Raw genomic sequence first — 19141 nt, forward strand, 5'->3', positions numbered from 1 at the left:
AAAATGTACATACCTAATTGTATACAATTCTTAGAATAGAAATTTGTACACTGACAATGCATTGCTATCTTTAAACGGTTTTTGAAACGCAAGCAAAAATATTTCGCGTGAACAGAAATGAAATGGTCAGTATCGAAAGCCGTGCAGTTAAAAACCGAAGAATCATAAATAGTCAATATAAAATTTTGGTATTTTTTATCAGTATGCTTCTATTCTTATTCTATTCCACATATAGATATTTGAAGTCACAGGAAGCTAAACTTAATCTCGGTTATAAAAAAGCGCTACAAGAGAAACTTGGTCAAATTAAAATACTTAAGAAAATATAATCTTACAAAATTTTATAACATATTTTTTACGAGTCTTCACGATTTTCATACCTATTTATGTGTTTATTGTAATTTTTGTATGAATTTGATACATTCCAAACTAACAGTATATAATTTCACTCATTATAAGTTTTGCTTATTTTTTCTAATTACATTTTTCGATTCTTGACAAGTAGCTACTTGTAATTTGTTGTTGCAATAGTTTTACCTTATTTTGTTCAATAATCTCTTCGAGACCATCAGGATGCCAACAAGCACGTATTTCGCCTCGTTTCAACGTATCTTCCTCAAATCCTTCCTCTTCGCTAACCTCGAAATTTTCCAGCACTAGGCCGAATTTAACACGGCCCCGGTTATCAACGCAAAAAATTTCGTCTTCATAAAAGTATTGATTTTCATATGCATTATCATCCTGATTTTGAATCGCAGAAACGTTTCGTAAGCTTTTGTTTAATTTCGCGAAATTGTTTGATGCCATCATTGGTTTATATACATCGTACACAAAAAGCAAAAAATTATCTCTATAAAAATCCGAAATACCGAATAAACACACTCTGTATGTAACGATTTGACGATGTAAAACTAAACTATCAGGTTGCAAAACAGAATCACCTCACCGAATCACTCACCAGTCACCAGCACCACACCACAGACACAGTCACAGCACAGCAGAGATGCCAGATATGTAAAGTCCATTCGCTATGTGCGCGAAACGGTGCTGCCACCTTCCCAAGTTTGTTCTATTTGTGAAGTCTGTGCACAGGTTTGTTAAAGAGTGAAAAGGATAGACAAAACTTTGCACCAAATTTCACAAACTTTCCATATGGCAGTTCCATGAGAGTACAAGAGATCGATTTGTGCTTACATAGCGAATATAAAATCAAAGTTTGGACGACTGTCATGTAAGGGCATGTACAACACTGTTTTACTATATATGGAAGTTTTAAAATGAAACAAATTTAAAATATCGGCAGCCCCAACAGAGCGTTTCAGTTCTATTTTGACGTAGGACTACGTCTTACGGCAAGTTTTGAGATAGGGTGTCATTCCAAAAAATCGAAAAATGCGAGCGTCACGAAAAATTAAAGGTTTTGAGCGCTAATAGCTCAGCGGTTTTCCAACCCGCATAGTCAAATACCATACCACAAACTATACAGACAACACGCGAACGATTTTTCCAGGTACCAGAAGGGACGTGAGAAAGTCACTCATGGTCCCTTCACTAGTACTCATTAATCTCACTATTTAGTTCATCAACAGGTCATTATAGCAACGCGAAACAAACATTTTGGTAACCATGTGAAACAACAACATTCCCTTGCCAACACAAAGCTATGGGCAATAGCAACGGAAATTACTGTTATTTTTGTGACAGAACTTGGCGATACAATGGATTTGGTACCAATCTTCGTTGGAGATCTTCAAAAAATTATTGGCGGCGGATCCCAAACTACGGCAACGAGCTTTAGTAAAGACATGTCCAATGGTAGGTGCAGAGCAGTTTACATAAAACGGAAGCCATTAAATCGGTAGGACCGGATTCTTGACAAAATCAACAATCCATCGCTCAGAATACTTCGCACCTTCGTTCGTATTGTTACGATTTCGAATGCGACTAGCGGTGTTCCAACGGGTGCTCACCGCAGTCTCTCGATAATCCGTTCGCAAGCCGGCGCCAATATCATCGTTTTTTCAGTTTCATCAAGCTCTTCATCTGTTTCTCAAGTACCTACCTCGTACTTCCAGAGCAGATCTATCGAACCGTATTTTCGAAAGTCTTCTTATGACAAGGATGCGTACAGTTTTGAGCACTCTTTGTGCCACCAGACTGCCAGGTAGATTACAGTCGATTGAGTGTTTTCCCAGGTATCGGTTTCTTCTGAGCTTGTGTCGCGGCGTCGAGGATCAAGCCAGTGATAAAATTGTATTCAACCTCCGGAAGAAGTTCTTCGCGTGATTCGATGTTTTGTGAGATTACGGCCGCATAGCGTTTCCAATCGATAGTGCGTGTGAGGTCATATGCAAGATCAATTGAATTCATGGGTGGATAACCATTAGTCTATACCTATAAAGAAGGATTTCTGTCTGTCTGTCTGTCTGTCCTGTGTTCCTTATAGAATCAAAAACTACTGAACCAATCGGCGTGAAAATTTGCATGTAGAGGTTTTTGGGGCCAGGAAAGGTTTTAGTGATGGTTAGAGACCCCTCCCCCCACTAAGAGGGGGGGCTCCCATACAAATGAAACACAAATTTCTGCATAACTCGAGAACTAATCAAGCAAATAGAACCAAATTTGGCATGTGGGTGTTTTCGGTGACAAGAATTTATTCTAGGGTAATTTGAGACCCCTCCCCTCTTTATAAGGGGAATTATAACTCCTCTCCCCTTTCAGAGGGGGGGTTTCCATACAAATTTCCTCATAACTCGAGAACTAATCAAGCAAATGGAACCAAATTTGGCATGTGAAAGTTTTCGAGGGCAAGAAAATTTTCTATGTTGAATTAGGACCCCTCCCCACTTTAAGAGGAGGGGCTCCTGTACAAATGAAATACAAATTTCCTCATAACTCGAGAACTAATCAAGCGAATTGAACCAAATTTGGCATATGTGTGTTTTTGGAGACATTTTTTTTTCAATGATGAATTGGGACCCCTCCCCACTTTAGGAGGGGGGGTCCTATACAAACGAAATACAAATTTCCTCATAACTCGAGAACTAATCCAGCAAATGGAACCAAATTTGCGTGTAGGTGTTTTTGGAGGCAAGAATTTTTTCTGTGATGAATTAGGACCTCTTCCCACATTAGGAGGGGGGGCTCCAATACAAATGAAATACAAATTTCCCCATAACTCGAGAACTAATCAAGCAAATAGAACCAAATTCGGCATGTGGAGGTTTTTGGAGGCAAAAATATTTTCTACGGTGAATTAGGATCCTTCCACACTTCAAGAGGGGGGACTTCTACACAAATGAAATACAAATTTCCTCATAATTCGAGAACTAATCAAGCAAATGGAACCATATTTGGCATGTGGGTGTTTTTGGAGGCAACCATTTTTCCCATTATGAATTAGGACTTCTTACCTTTTTAGGAGGGGGGGGGGGGCTCCCATTCAAACGAAATACAAATTTGCTCATAACTTTAGAACTAATCAAGCAAATGGAACCAAATTTGGCATGTGAGAGTTTTAGATGGCAGAATTTTCTGTTTTTTTTCTGTGGTGTATTATGACCCCTTTCCAAGGGGTCGGACACTCAGCACATAGTGCCCCGGCACTGCAGAGATAGCAAACGGCACACCTCTAAAGCCTTATAAAAATAACATTTATAGGGCTTTACACACCTCCGGGTTAATTTTACATATGAAATGGGAGCACTGCCAGTTGTCAAAATCATCTCGCACGGTTGCCAGATCTATCAGATTTTAACGAATTTAACAAATCTTCCAGTTCGGCACTTTCGGTACAGCACCGGCACAGTTCGGTTCGTTTCAAGTCGCCTAACATAAAAACGGCTGTGCCGAGTGACCGACCCCTTGCCCCTTTCCCTTTTAAGAGGGTGGGCTCCCATACAAATGAAATACAAATTTCCTTATAATTTGAGTACTAATCAAGCAAATGGAACCAAATTTAGCATGTAGGAGATTTTTGAGTCTTGAATTTATTTTATGATAGTTAGAGACCTCTCACCCCTGTGGTAGGGGGATATGGACTCTCATACAAATAAAACAGAAATTTTTGCGAAACTCAAAAACTAATCCAACTCGAGAAATTCGAGACTCTTCCATAAAACATTAATCAATAACAAGACTACAAAAACTATCTATAGTAACACTAGATCATTCAGGACGAGCCGGTCGCGAGTGTTGCCGGTGACCCGCCGTCGGAAGCGCCGCCCACTGGGGGGCTTGCAAAACTCGAGATAGTGACAAAGATCATCCGAGATTCATGATTTATGTAGAACACAGGTTAATTTGTGGCAATACGAAGTTTGTCGGGTCAGCTAGTAGTTTATATAAGGATTTGCAGATGATCACTACCACTAATGCTAATGATGTCGAGCAAAGAGATATATTCAATACACTTGCACGTGCTGGAGGGCTAGGTATACGCAGTGGCACACCGATTACTACTACCCGACATGTTATCACCAGCAAGTATACTAAAAATTTATCCAAAAAGAATTCCCCAATGGCGTAATTTGTCGCAAAGTTTCTTTTCTTCAAGCACCCAAAACTTAGATGATGCGTTTTCATGTTGCACAAAAAATTAAAATAAAAACTATTTGCATTCATTTATAAAAAGTTAATAAAATAAAGGCGATGTTTATCGTTCTTTCGCAGAATCAATCAAGATAAAAAATATAAATAATAAAACAATTTTAATTTAAATCAATGAAATGGCACTGGGACTGGATTGTTATCTATACCTATAAAAATGGATTTCTGTCTGTCTGTCCATATTAGGATTGCCAAGTCTGAAAATTACAAAAACCGGCCGGTCGGTCCAGCCTTCAAAAAATGCGTGGTGGCGGGGGGTGGGTTGTGGCAGCTTATTAGAGGATTTGCCTGGAATTTGTAATGTGCGTCAATGACAGTCGCCGATTGCATGTTACCGGCATAGAGAGACAGTGGGAGTCGAATGACAGTTTCTCGCGTAAATAGGATATGGGATGAGCAATCAGTTGTGGAGATAGCAAACGGCAGGACACCACAGTCGCAACCACAACATACGTTGAATGGATTATGGTAAATAGCTAGTTTTAGAGTGACAACTACTTGCTTCTGACACTAGTGGACAATTTAATGTATATTACCACCGCCAGAAGCAAGGTATTGTCACTGCAAAACTGTCTTCAATGATCCATTGCTCAGGATTGCTAATAAATTTATCAGAAAATCTAACAAATCCGGCTTCATATGTCGGAAAACCGGTCTTTTTGCCGGATTGACCGGCCACCGGCTTTGCAAGTTTCAAACTTTCAAACATTCAAACAGTATAATCAATATATATAGAATGCCAGTGTCGCTGCAGTACGCGTGGTAAACATCATACATATTCAGATAATGTATTTATATTATATATGCATATGTGTGTGTGCCTGAGATTCATCAAAAGGGGAATCTCATTGTCAAACTTTGACAACCAGTTTGAAATTTCTAATATGGCTGCCAAGTAATGTGATTGTAAACTTGTAAACAAAAAGGTCCCCAAAAACCGGGTACCGGATAGTCGAGAACCGATGGTGAAATGGTAATTTTGGCCCCAAAATTTTTCTATTGTACTTTATATTTCCATTGTATTTTGTCAAGCCAATGTGATTTGATGTGCCGCATGACGAATTATCCTATCCACAAATGTCCTCATAAACCGTGCACCCGATGTTCCGGAACCGTTAATGAAATGGCCATTTGTCTTCAAATTGTCCTCAAACCTCTTATAACTGTCTTATTTGATCAAAGCGTAGAGATTTGATCTGCCGCAAGATGAATTATTCCAAAATCCAAAAATGTCCCGCGAAACCAGGTACCGAATGTTCCGGAACCGATGGTAAAGTGGCCATTTGGCTTCTAAATGCCCTTATTTTACTTCCATTAGTCTTATTTAATTAAGCCGATGTGATTTGATGTGTCGCAAGATGAGTTATCCTAAAATACAAAAATGGCCACAAAAATCGGGTACCGAATGTTCCGGGACCAAAGCTGATGTGGCCATTTGCCTTCAAAATGTCTTTATTATACTTTCAATAGTCTTATGTTATCAAGCTGATGTAATTTGACGTGTCGCAAGATAAATCATCATAAAATTCAAAATTGTCGTCAAAAACCGGGTACCGGATGTTCCGGAATCAATAGGGAAATGGCCGTTTGGACCCAAAATGTCCCCACTGACTTCCATTAATCTTATTTTATCAGGCCAATGCGATTTGATGTGCCGCACAATGAATTATCTCAAAATATAAAAATGTCACCCGGGACCTGGTAGTGGGTGTTCCGGAATCGACGCAGAAGTGGCCATTAGTCAACAAATACCCCTAACATATCCTGGGTGCCAGTTTTTGGCCATAGCTTTCAAACGAGGTAAAGAAAACGAAATTCGGATTGAAAATGGATGAAAGAGAGCAATTCCAAAACTTGGGTCGTTTTCGACCCAAATGCATAATATGTAACTTTTTTCTAATGCATTAGGAAGGTTAAAATCAATGTTATCAATGTAATGAGTATTATATGACACAGTCCTACGTCACCCTTTCGTACAACCCTTAGAGCGGTATACCTTGTAGTTTTATAGATATAGATTTTTTTTCTATGGTGAATTGAGACCCCCCTTCAATAGTGGGGGGGGGGCTCCCATACAAATGAAATACAAATATCCTCATAACTCGAGAACTAATCAAGCAAATGGAACCAAATTTGGCATGTGGGGGGTTTTAGAGGCAGGAATTTTTCTTATGATGGTTTGAGACCCATCACCCCTGTGGTAGGGGGATAAGCACTCCCATACAAATTAAACAGAAATTTTTGCGTAACCTAATCGAACTCGAGAAATTTTAGACTCTCATAAAACATTAGTCAATATCAAGACCGCCAAGAACTATCAATAGTAACATTAGATGATTTAGCGCGAGACGGCCACAGCCGCGAGTCACCTCTACCTAGGTTTATTTATTTTCCTAGATCTACTGACCTCTATTACTTTCCTTCAGTTGGCTCACCCCTGCGAAATGGTACTTTCTACGAAAAGATTTTCTGTGAAATGGTATAACCCGCGTCAGGTTTTTCGCGAAATGGTATTCTGCGAAAGTCTATATTCCGTGTTATGGTCAACCGAGAATTGGTGTTCCGCAAAATGGTATTTGGCGAAATGGTTTGTAATGAAGGCGAATTTAAATGCTATCCGCTTTATTTTATCAGGCTAAGCAATGGGGGGAGTTGTTTTCTACTTTACTGTGAGGAAGATTCGTTTATAAAAAACACCCATGAACTCCCCAGAAACTCGCAAAACTCGAGATTGTGACAGAGACCATTCGAGATTCACGATTTATGTACAATGCAGTTTAATTTGTGGCAATACGAAGTTTGTCGGGTCAGCTAGTTCTAAATATAATTTAATATAATTAGTGATAGGTAATATATTTAAAACTAAGTAGTACATATATCCATGATATCCATCTCTTCAGTCCGAGCTTTTTAATGCTTTACTTCATTCCGGGAAACATACACAGCATCGGCCGACCGAGGACTTTTTCGGACTGAATCACCTGTCTAAGCTCGCTCATTTTTATCACGTTTGTTAGCAAATTGTTGATAGAGCTTGATAGAGGTTCTGTTTCGGGAATTGCAGTCAATACAGCTGTTGCTAGGATCACCGTCGTAACAGAAGCTGCAGGTCGAGGCACAGCGTCCGGAGTAGCAACTAGCTGGGTACGGCGATTATGTTTCCACTTTCCACCAATGCAATTAATATCGAGCTTCAAATATGGACTGCTGTCGTGATCGTTAACGTTCCAGACCTTCACGTGGTTCGAAAGAGGCTTCTTGGGTTTGTTGTGGCTTCTAAAGATTTTGAAATGCGTCGCTTTTCATGCAATTTCAAGTCATGAAAATCGGCAAGGGAAAGAATATCAAATGAAAACTGAGATTCGCTGCTGCGATGCGTTACGCAGCATTATTTTATGCACAGTGGCTAAAAAATAGGGAACAAAAAACCACATTAAAGGACTATACAAAATTTATTGTTAATTACTTACGTAGTCAATTCGTAAATAACTATATTGAATGTTGACTTTGCACAAATGAATTGACTAAAAAATATAGGTAATCGGGTTGCTGAGTTTTATGCGCGAGTGAATTTCTATATTTCTGGCAGAGTAAAAGAAACAGATAGTGTTTGAGAACCACATGGATACGTGAGATCCGTGAGATATGCAAGGGACGAGATTCACTCACTGCAAATGAAGCTGGTCCCTGAAATTTGATGCTTTTTGTTCTACGCGTGGTGTCTGTATAGTTTGTGACCATACGCCAATGATTTTCCGTATAGTTTTCTAACCATTTGCTGTATAATCATATAACCATATGCAGACTATACCCAGCAATGGTTTTGACTATGTGCCAAATGGTAAACTGAGAAATAACCATTGTACGAACTAGTCGTTAGGTTTGGTTACCATACAAAAATGCTGATTTTCGCGAACAATTTTTTCGCGATACTATACTTGGTATGGTGGACATACAGTCGAAGAAATTGTACTAAAACTGCTACATATATAGTATTATTATGGTATTTCGGAAAAAAAAGATTCACATTGAATGACAGGGACAATGATAATTATATGGTCTCTAATGGTGCATGTAACATTGCACTAATGGTTCTGGCATAGTTAAATGATTGTACCGGAAATCGTTGGCTTATTCTATTTAATGGTATAAAAATTGTTTTGTAATAAAATAGGATTCATTTATTTTCTCATAAATTGTACAAAAAATTTGTGAGGATGCCGAACAACACTGCGGCAATATATGTTCACTTCGCCAACCACGAATAATGTCCCAACGTGAAAGATGTTTCGACGACAATATTGAAGCGACCCGTAATGAGTGTCGGCGACGAGTAGCTCAGGACTGAATGAAGTGGAGACGAGTTTCTGATACGGCTGACCCCGACGGCTGTAGCCCATGAAGAAGAATACGTGGCCAGAGTAACCCTTCTTGTGTACACATTTTTGTGTATCGATGTGTACTCTGGGTCTTTTAGAAATTATCTATAATAAGAAGAAATACTATATGATATGAATTAAATAAAATCATATTTAGTATGTTTTACCTACATTTTTAATATTGTTTATCGGAGGAGTTGACGACGCACAACATCTCACTTGAAAATTGTAAAACAAAATGGCTGTTTTTGCATTCAGCATACTATACAACAAATGGTAACAATAGGAAACATAGTCGGTATTTCGTTCTTACTATTTATTTAGTACTAACTATATACAATATCGTACCTCAATGGTTAAACAACCATGACTTCGAATGGTAGCAAATGATATGAAACTATATGACGAACAATCACTATTAGTCATATAGTACATTTATAATACCTGCCGTTTTGCCAATAGTTTTTGATTATGCGGGAATCGATTTCCAATATTCTTACACCAATTGATTGGAAAATCTTCTAAGAATTGACCCAAATAAAGAAAAGTGTGGATTCTTGATGTTGAACTATTAAAAAATTGAAAATAATGAACCTATGTTTCACCAGAATTCTCGCTTCGTGATTGGTTGTTGGAAATGACGTCATCAAAGTACAAACGCGTTTTCACGCTTCGGCTTATAATTCAGTCAATTTTCAATAGATTTTCAAGATATTTACACCAATTGATCGGGAAATCGATTGAAAATATAGAAAACTATTGATTTTGTTTTTGAAAATGAATTTGAAAAATTGTTGTTTTTGAAAATTTGAATTATTTTCATATTTTTGCCTTCCCTCGTCAGTGCTTCCCTAGCACGGATGACAGAAATATATACGATACTAGCTGACCCGACAAACTTCGTATTGCCACAAATTAACCTGTGTTGTACATAAATCATGAATCTCGGATGATCTTTGTCACTATCTCGAGTTTTGCAAGCCCCCCAGTGGGCGGCGCTTCCGACGGCGGGTCACCGGCAACACTCGCGACCGGCTCGTCCTGAATGATCTAGTGTTACTATAGATAGTTTTTGTGGTCTTGTTATTGATTAATGTTTTATGGAAGAGTCTCGAATTTCTCGAGTTGGATTAGTTTTTGAGTTTCGCAAAAATTTCTGTTTTATTTGTATGAGAGTCCATATCCCCCTACCACAGGGGTGAGAGGTCTCTAACTATCATAAAATAAATTCAAGACTCAAAAATCTCCTACATGCTAAATTTGGTTCCATTTACTTGATTAGTACTCAAATTATAAGGAAATTTGTATTTCATTTGTATGGGAGCCCACCCTCTTAAAAGGGAAAGGGGTCGTAATACACCACAGAAAAAAAATTCTGCCATCTAAAACTCTCACATGCCAAATTTGGTTCCATTTGCTTGATTAGTTCTAAAGTTATGAGCAAATTTGTATTTCATTTGAATGGGAGCCCCCTCCCCTCCTAAAAAGGTAAGAAGTCCTAATTCATAATGGGAAAAATGGTTGCCTCCAAAAACACCCACATGCCAAATATGGTTCCATTTGCTTGATTAGTTCTCGAATTATGAGGAAATTTGTATTTCATTTGTGTAGAAGCCCCCCCTCTTGAAGTGTGGAAGGATCCTAATTCACCGTAGAAAATATTTTTGCCTCCAAAAACCTCCACATGCCGAATTTGGTCCTATTTGCTTGATTAGTTCTCGAGTTATGGGGAAATTTGTATTTCATTTGTATTGGAGCCCCCCTTCCTAATGTGGGAAGAGGTCCTAATTCATCACAGAAAAAATTCTTGCCTCCAAAAACACCTACACGCCAAATTTGGTTCCATTTGCTGGATTAGTTCTCGAGTTATGAGAAAATTTGTATTTCGTTTGTATAGGACCCCCCCTCCTAAAGTGGGGAGGGGTCCCAATGCATCATTGAAAAAAAAATTGTCTCCAAAACACACATATGCCAAATTTGGTTCAATTCGCTTGATTAGTTCTCGAGTTATGAGGAAATTTGTATTTCATTTGTACAGGAGCCCCTCCTCTTAAAGTGGGAAGGGGTCCTAATTCACCATAGAAAATTTTCTTGCTCTCGAAAACCTTCACATGCCAAATTTGGTTGCATTTGCTTGATTAGTTCTCGAGTTATGAGGAAATTTGTATGGAAGCCCCCCCTCTTAAAGGGGAGAGGAGTTATAATTCCTCTTATAAAGAGGGGAGGGGTCTCAATTCACCATAGAATAAATTCTTGTCACCAAAAAAACACCCACATGCCAAATGTTGTTCTATTTGCTTGATTAGTTCTCGAGTTAGGAGGAAATTTGTATTTCATTTGTACAGGAGCCCCCCCTCTTAGAGTGGGGAGGGGTCCTAATTCACCGTAGAAAATTTTCCTGCCCTCGAAAACCTTCACATGCCAAATTTGGTTCCATTTGCTTGATTAGTTCTCGAGTTATGAGGAAATTTGTATGGAAGCCCCCCCTCTTAAAGGGGAGAGGAGTTACAATTCCCCTTATAAAGAGGGAGGGGTCTTGTCACCGAAAACACCCACATGCCAAATTTGGTTCTATTTGCTTGATTAGTTCTCGAGTTATGAGGAAATTTGTATTTCATTTGTACAGGAGCCCCCCCTCTTAGAGTGGGGAGGGGTCCTAATTCACCGTAGAAAATTTTCCTGCCCTCGAAAACCTTCACATGCCAAATTTGGTTCCATTTGCTTGATTAGTTCTCGAGTTATGAGGAAATTTGTATGGAAGCCCCCCCTCTTAAAGGGGAGAGGAGTTACAATTCCCCTTATAAAGAGGGAGGGGTCTCAATTTACCATAGAATAAATTCTTGTCACCGAAAACACCCACATGCCAAATTTGGTTCTATTTGCTTGATTAGTTCTCGAGTTATGAGGAAATTTGTATTTCATTTGTATAGGAGCCCCCCCTCCTAAAGTGGGGAGAGGTTCTTATTCATCATAGAAAAAATTCTTGCCTCCAAAAACACCTACATGCCAAATTTGGTTCCATTTGCTGGATTAGCTCTCGAGTTATAAGGAAATTTGTATTTCGTTTGTATAGGAGCCCCCCCCACTTAAAGTGGGGAGGGGTCCCAATTCATCATAGAAAAAAAATTTTTCTCCAAAAACACCCACATGCCAAATTTGGTTCCATTTGCTTGATTAGTTCTCGAGTTATGAGGAAATTGGTATTTCATTTGTACAGGAGCCCCCCCTCTTAAAGTGAGGAGGGGTCCTAATTCAACATAGAAAATTTTCTTGCCCTCGAAAACTTTCACATGCCAAATTTGGTTCCATTTGCTTGATTAGTTCTCGAGTTATGAGGAAATTTGTATGGAAACCCCCCCTCTTAAAGGGGAGAGGAGTTATAATTCCCCTTATAAAGAGGGGAGGGGTCTCAAATTACCCTAGAATAAATTCTTGTCACCGAAAACACCCACATGCCAAATTTGGTTCTATTTGCTTGATTAGTTCTCGAGTTATGCAGAAATTTGTGTTTCATTTGTATGGGAGCCCCCCCTCTTAGTGGGGGGAGGGGTCTCTAACCATCACTAAAACCTTTCCTGGCCCCAAAAACCTCTACATGCAAATTTTCACGCCGATTGGTTCAGTAGTTTTTGATTCTATAAGGAACACAGGACAGACAGACAGACAGACAGACAGACAGACAGGAATCCTTCTTTATAGGTATAGATAAGCTATGGGTTAAGCTTCCTTATGATTGTATTTAATTTACGCCCTATAGAATCCGATCGAAAATTGTTGAGCTTCAGCTGTTGCTGCTTTCCACGGATAAGGCAACCAAGGCATGCAAATTCACCAAGCGAGGTGTTGGAGCTGGAGCACTCAATGATCGCTGCCGTGATGGAATATCTGGCAACAGGAGTTCTGGAATTGGGAGGACAAATGCTGCTCGCGACAACGAAACGATCAGAATTATCGTCACTTGCAGCTGGCCATCCGCAACAACGAAGAGTTGAACAAATTGCTGTCCCGTGTCACCGCTGCTATGAGAAGTGTCTTTTCAAACATTCAAATTGTTTTGTTGCTGCCCAAGAAGACGGGAAAAGAAGGCTTAAATTTCCGGCATATCACGTTGAAAAACCGTTCTTTTAAGAACGAAATATTTGTTCATGAAGATTTGAGGAATTTTCTCTCATAGATTTAAATTCTATTTAACTTAGATTGATCTGATTATTCGCTTCTTTGCAATAATTTTAACCGATCACCTTCGCCCTTCAGACTGAAATTGAAATGCTCGATTTTTTATTACACGTAGATGATAGAATAAAGAACCAAGAAAAATGGGCGTTGCTTGTCGCTTGCTCTGGTACATAATACGTGGTAAGCCGGCGAACAGCATTATTCAAACGCTAGCTAAGCTAGTGCTAACATCGTTTGCCAGGCAAACGGAAGTCACGTACGACTCGTGCACGTGTTTATTGGCGGCTGACCGTGTGTTGGAGCTGAAGCACTCATTTCGCTGCTGTGATGGACTATCTGGCGACAGGAGTTCTGGAATTGGGAGGACATATGCTGTTCGCGACAACGAAACGATCAGAATTATCGTCACTTGCAGCTGGCCCTCCGCAACAACGAAGAGTTGGACAAATTGCTGTCCCGTGTCACCGCTGCTATGAGAAGTGTCTTTTCAAACATTCAAACTGTTTTGTTGCTGCCCAAGAAGACGGGAAAAGAAGGCTTAAATTTCCGGCATATCACGTTGAAAAACCGTTCTTTTAAGAACGAAATATTTGTTCATGAAGATTTAAGGAATTTTCTCTCACAGATTTAAATTCTATTTAACTTAGATTGATCTGATTATTCGCTTCTTTGCAATAATTTTAACCGATCGCCTCGCGCTGCTGTTCGCTTGTTGCTGGTGGTTCATTTCGTTGCCGTGATGGCATAGTTGGCTGCTGAAGTCCTGGAATTGGCAGGAAATATGCTGCTCGCGACAACAAAACGACCAGAAGCATCCCACGTCACTTGCAGCTGGTCACTTGGAGTGGTATTTCTCGTGATTCAGGACCATACACGAACGGTTTCGTTGATCTCATAGCTGCTGAGGCTTTCCGGTTGGTCCGTTGCAACAAGCCGTGCCTGGTTAGCGGTTATCGGTACTCCAATTTACCGAACAGAGAATTACGTTAAATGCGTTAGTGCAAGTTTATTGCAAGCAGGAGTTATGATAATCAAACAATCGGTTCTTTTAAGGGCCACACAACGATTGAAGAGTTTATTATATTTTCTTGCCCAGTTAATACCATAATTAACACAGTCGACGAGGGAAAAGTTGAATTTTTCGCCATTGCGGACGACCAACCAATGACGGTAATAAGTTTTCTGGTCACAGGCAACATTTTCTGCGACTAGTGATGTCTGAAATTTTCAATTATTCGATTACCGATTAATTGGTGAGCGTTGTCTGCACTAATCGATTAATTCAACTATTTATGCTGACAGTTTTCGATTAAAAATTATTCGAATATTCCTTGTGTTATTCCATTAGATGAATTAATTGAACGATTAACGGACATCGCTATGTGCGACTTCCAAAACGTCTGCAGGTTGTAAATACTTTATTAAGAGTGTTCTTTTGTAAGCCGCAGAAAAGTTGCGCAAAATTTTCAGCTTTGAAAACTCGCGCGTACCGTCTACCGATTACTAGAGGAAAAGCACTATTCAACGTAGAAACAGATCATACAAATTTATTTACTGTTTGATTTAGTTACTGACTTGTTTTCGTTTTAATAAAATAGTTTCAATCAATTCATGGATATAGCTCCAAAATCGGTTGACTTTGACCATAGAATAGAGAATAAAATGTATTGAATTACATTACATTTTGAAATCTGATACGGTGTACCCTTGGTCCTCGATTCATTCCCTGACACAGATATCATAGTCCAAAAGGAATTGAGATTAAACTTTCTCCAAATTCCCGTTCATACATATATTAGTGACTACTATTATTAGAGTGTAAAATACTAAAAATTATGTCTCAGTATATGGCGGTGAAATATGTGCGCGATTTCCGAAAGCGCGCAAAGGAATCCGAAAATTCGGCAAAACAACCGAGGACCGATGCCGAGCGTGCTCGGTGTTATCGGGCCAAGAAAAAAGAGGAGCGTAACGCGGCGCCAGCGGCTGCTTGGGACGCTGGAGAAGGGCCTTCAACACGAGGTACGCAAATTATATTAATTAAAAATGAAATTTGGTAGCGTTTGTATGCTGTAAACCTACAATTGTACAGCAATATTCATTTTTCTCTAATTTATTGTCTTCAATCAAACTTAGCAAATTTACTTTATGCGCTGGTGTATTAAAGCTATTGTAATAAAGGTTAACATCCATACTAGCCAGCGTTGCGCAAAAGTATTGTTTTAATTTTACCGTGGATATTGTAGTTTATAGCACAGCAATTTTTATTTTAACCTGCCATCGTTTGATTGATAGGACCAAATTTTGGATATTGCATACAGTGGACCCCCGTTCGTTTGAACGATTCCTCATGCAAACTAACGGGGTTACTTTTTAATTTGAACAACTGGTAACCCGAAATATGCTGAAACCTGTGTGAACTGGCCGCCCTGATCTTTGTTATTGTTTTGGTGGTTTGTTTTAGTTGGCAGTTGCAAGTGTGAATATTGCATTTTCCGATCGGATTTCTCTCTTAATCGTTAGGAAAACGAAATGTGAAACCGATTAAACACGCTAGGTCAGTACAATCGAATCGAACAAATGATGTCATGTTGAGAATGACATTTGAACCATTTTTAATTTGCACGTCGTGCAAACCAACAGGGTTCAAATTAAAAAGTGTTCAGATTAAAAATGGTCAAACGAACGGGGGTCCACGGTATTGACCGTTCGATGGTTATTAACTGCAAATATTTGTCGATGTCCAACACGGGTTAATACCTAAAAGTTTATTATGATAAAATTTCCATTGAATCTATTGAAGCCTAACATGTTATTTTAGCTTTGTTTATTATTGTATTGTAATGAATTAATGCTACCTTAGAGTAGAAACTAATATCTATTCTATTATACTTATTATGTTAATTCTATTATACTTCTTGAAAATGTCGCGCTACTTACGTCTTAATTGCTTGCAATTTACCCTTACCTCGGCTCAGATTTTGAATATGGTGGTGCTAGAATCGCTTTGTTGTTCATAAGCAGCATACATACGGAAGTGAAAGTGACACGACAAAACTAATGAAACTTAAATATGTATGCATCAATGTAATGTAGAAGTATATGGAATCTTTAGATAGTGTTAATAACAGTTCATTGATAACAATTATAATTGGCATGGCTCTTGAGATCGGTATGAATAATCAGCATGCTTTCTCCGATAACCTTTCTCCGGCAATCAAATCAGCATGCAACAAAACAAATCTCCCTGATAATTTTAAAGCAGTTGTTGATGCATTGAAAATTAAGTCGCCGCTATGGAGATATATTAATCGTGCTTGTTCACGTACAGCCCGTACACCGGCAAATTACCGTCAATCGAAAAATCCGTGGTGACGACAGCAATTTAAGCTGACATTTGCTGGAGCCAGAGCTGAAGCGGTTTGTGTTGAGCTGAGACGTCACTAATACACTCTCAGATATGATTTGACAGTACCCCCATTCTGATAGGCCCCAAACAACAATGGCCGCTTATGGGTTGGTTCGATCACTTTGACTCAATTTATATTCATTTGACAGTAGCGTCCTCACCGAGCAAAATTTGACAAATTGATGTATGGGACATTTGTAGATAATAACTAGATCTACAATTTTGCACTATCTTTTGTAGTTACGGTGCTACAATGCTAGTATCTCACTAGTAACTAAATGAACGTTCATTTAGTTACTAAAGAGGTACTAGCATTGTAGCGCCGTAACTACAAAAATTTTAGCAACACTTTATTCTGCAAAATTGTAAATAATAACGAGTTCTACAAATGTCTCATACATAACTTTGTCAAATTTTGCTCGGCTGAGACGGTAGTGTCAAATGAATCAAAATTGAGTCTAAGTGATCGAACCATACCTGGGCAGCTTTATCGAATTTCTATGAAGCGCTTTTCCGCCCAGTGCTTTTGACGGTTAGATTTGAGTCACAGAAAAATGGCGATGTGCCGGAGGGTGATATGCGTGTGTTTGGAGTTTGATATTATTAATATCATTCCGGTTGCAAACAGGGTCGGCGCTGCCCCCTGCTTATGTCAAATTTTTGTCGAGTGTGCGTTATGGTTTACTTTATGAAGTAGCTGTTGTTGATTTGATTTTTCATGCATTTCATACTTATGTCAACGATAGCCCAAATCCGTACAAACTCATCATAGGTAATATGGTCGACACAATGAATGAGGCCGACACGACTGAAATTCAAATCCGATATTAATACCACAGATAAACAGACGAGACACTCGCGATAATTCCATCGTCCAACCAAAAACCACTCATTTTTCAAAAAAGCATGTTTCGCAACATGGCCACACCGCGGCGTGCAAGTGTTGCTTTGAGTTTTCAGTATAAAACCATTCAAATGTACAAAACCCTGCAGCATAAAACCCTGCAAATGCAAGCTACTCCGCAACATGCATAACAGAGGGTGCTAGTGTGCAAGCAAAATGTGCAGGACGATGGTTTTTAAAGGATTTTCTTCTAAGTGTCACGTCAGTTCGTCAGTGTTAATACTGTGATAGTATATCATACTGTTTAAAGAAATTATTCATGCCTTTATCGAAATTTTGTACATTACCATCGTGAAATAACGAAAACGTCAAATAATAAGTGCTCGCGCAAGTGTAGTGCATTCTCACTAATTTTGTAATTGTTGGTAGCGTCTTCATAGAATGCTAATGTTGACTTGTCTGGTTTAGCATAAATGTTTATTTGTCACATAAGAAACTATATATGTATGTGGTTTTAAAATAAAATTAAATGAATCGCTATCATTTGAGATGCCAATCTTAGGTGTATCGTTAATTATAATGACTTTAAATCGAGATTCTTCGCATTGATGTGAACAATTAAATATAATGCGACCGCTTAGCACTTAAAATAAAGGTTATCTGTCAAAACTACATACCTATCTGTCATACATTGCGTGTTATAGAATTTCGTCCAGTGCGTGACGTTGTTCCAGACGTTGTTCCGGTGCTGGATGCGTTCGATCGGATGCGTAACATCGACTATTCGCCCTTCACCCAACAGTCGATTCCAGATCAGGTCATGGCGGTGCAGCTTGTCGGTAGTGACCGTGATGGCTCACCGTTTTCTGAGCGTTCCAGCCCAGGTAGGTAGTACATTTCAGGTGGATTTTTCAAATTAGTAATCAATATAAATTTTATAGAATCATTTGAATCCAACCTGGACGGAGCTTCAAGGGAGTTCACCAAGCGGTTTGTTAATAACCGTTTTGGTGTCCCTTGTGGCGTTTGCGACAGGTTGTGGTTCATCAATGATATTAAGCCGCTGTCTGCTTATGAAACCGAGGTACTGGGTAGCGCTACTGGGTTATCGGCTTGTGCTACGTGCCGAAAAAGTTTGAAAAATGGCAAAGTGCCAACGCTAGCCGTATCTAACGGTTTTAGCTACCCAGCGTATCCGTCAAATCCACCTCTTCCACCACTTGATCCGATTACAGAGCGCTTAATTTCGCCGCGTTTACCATTTATGCAAATCCGGCGGCTGCGTTTCGCAGCAGGTAAGATATGAATCTTTGTATTTTGTAATGTGGCATATTCCGAAAACCGAATGTACAATTTCAGGCAGCTACGGTATCATCGGTCAGGTGATAGATGTGCCTGTAGATGTGGACTCGATGGTGAAAGAGCTTCCTCGTGATTTGGATGACGACAGGGCTTTGAATGTTTCCATTAAGAAACATATCATCCACAAATCCAGTTACCTGTCTGGATATGTAAAGAAGGAAACTGTGAAGGCTTGGCTGCAATATTTGGAGACGACCCCTCTGTACCGTCGATATGGTATAACGTACAATGATGAACATTTACGTGCCATCGATCGTGATTCTCTGCCTGGAACATCTTATACAGATGAGGCCATTGAGGCGATCGAGAGCGGAAACGACGTCGAACTGCTGATAGGGCAGCAGCAGACGCTTCTTTGGAACG

At 39.2% G+C, this 19141-nt stretch overlaps 1 protein-coding gene across 3 annotated transcripts in view; it reads right to left on the reverse strand.

Annotated features, from left to right (window-relative positions):
- The window catches only part of LOC128745412 ((E3-independent) E2 ubiquitin-conjugating enzyme UBE2O), a 96035-nt gene extending 95112 nt beyond the window's left edge, over positions 1 to 923 (reverse strand). For all 3 annotated transcript variants that reach the window (XR_008412535.1, XM_053842500.1, XM_053842489.1), the window contains exon 1: positions 538 to 923. Coding sequence is in view for 2 of the 3 variants with exons in the window: in XM_053842500.1 (XP_053698475.1) it covers positions 538 to 810 (273 nt within the window). In the remaining variant the exon portion in view is untranslated. The remainder of the gene's footprint in view (positions 1 to 537) is intronic.
- Between the last annotated feature and the right edge of the window lie 18218 nt (positions 924 to 19141).

The sequence above is a fragment of the Sabethes cyaneus genome, chromosome 1 (assembly GCF_943734655.1).
Source record: "Sabethes cyaneus chromosome 1, idSabCyanKW18_F2, whole genome shotgun sequence".
In the NCBI taxonomy this organism is placed as follows: Eukaryota; Metazoa; Arthropoda; class Insecta; order Diptera; family Culicidae; genus Sabethes; species Sabethes cyaneus.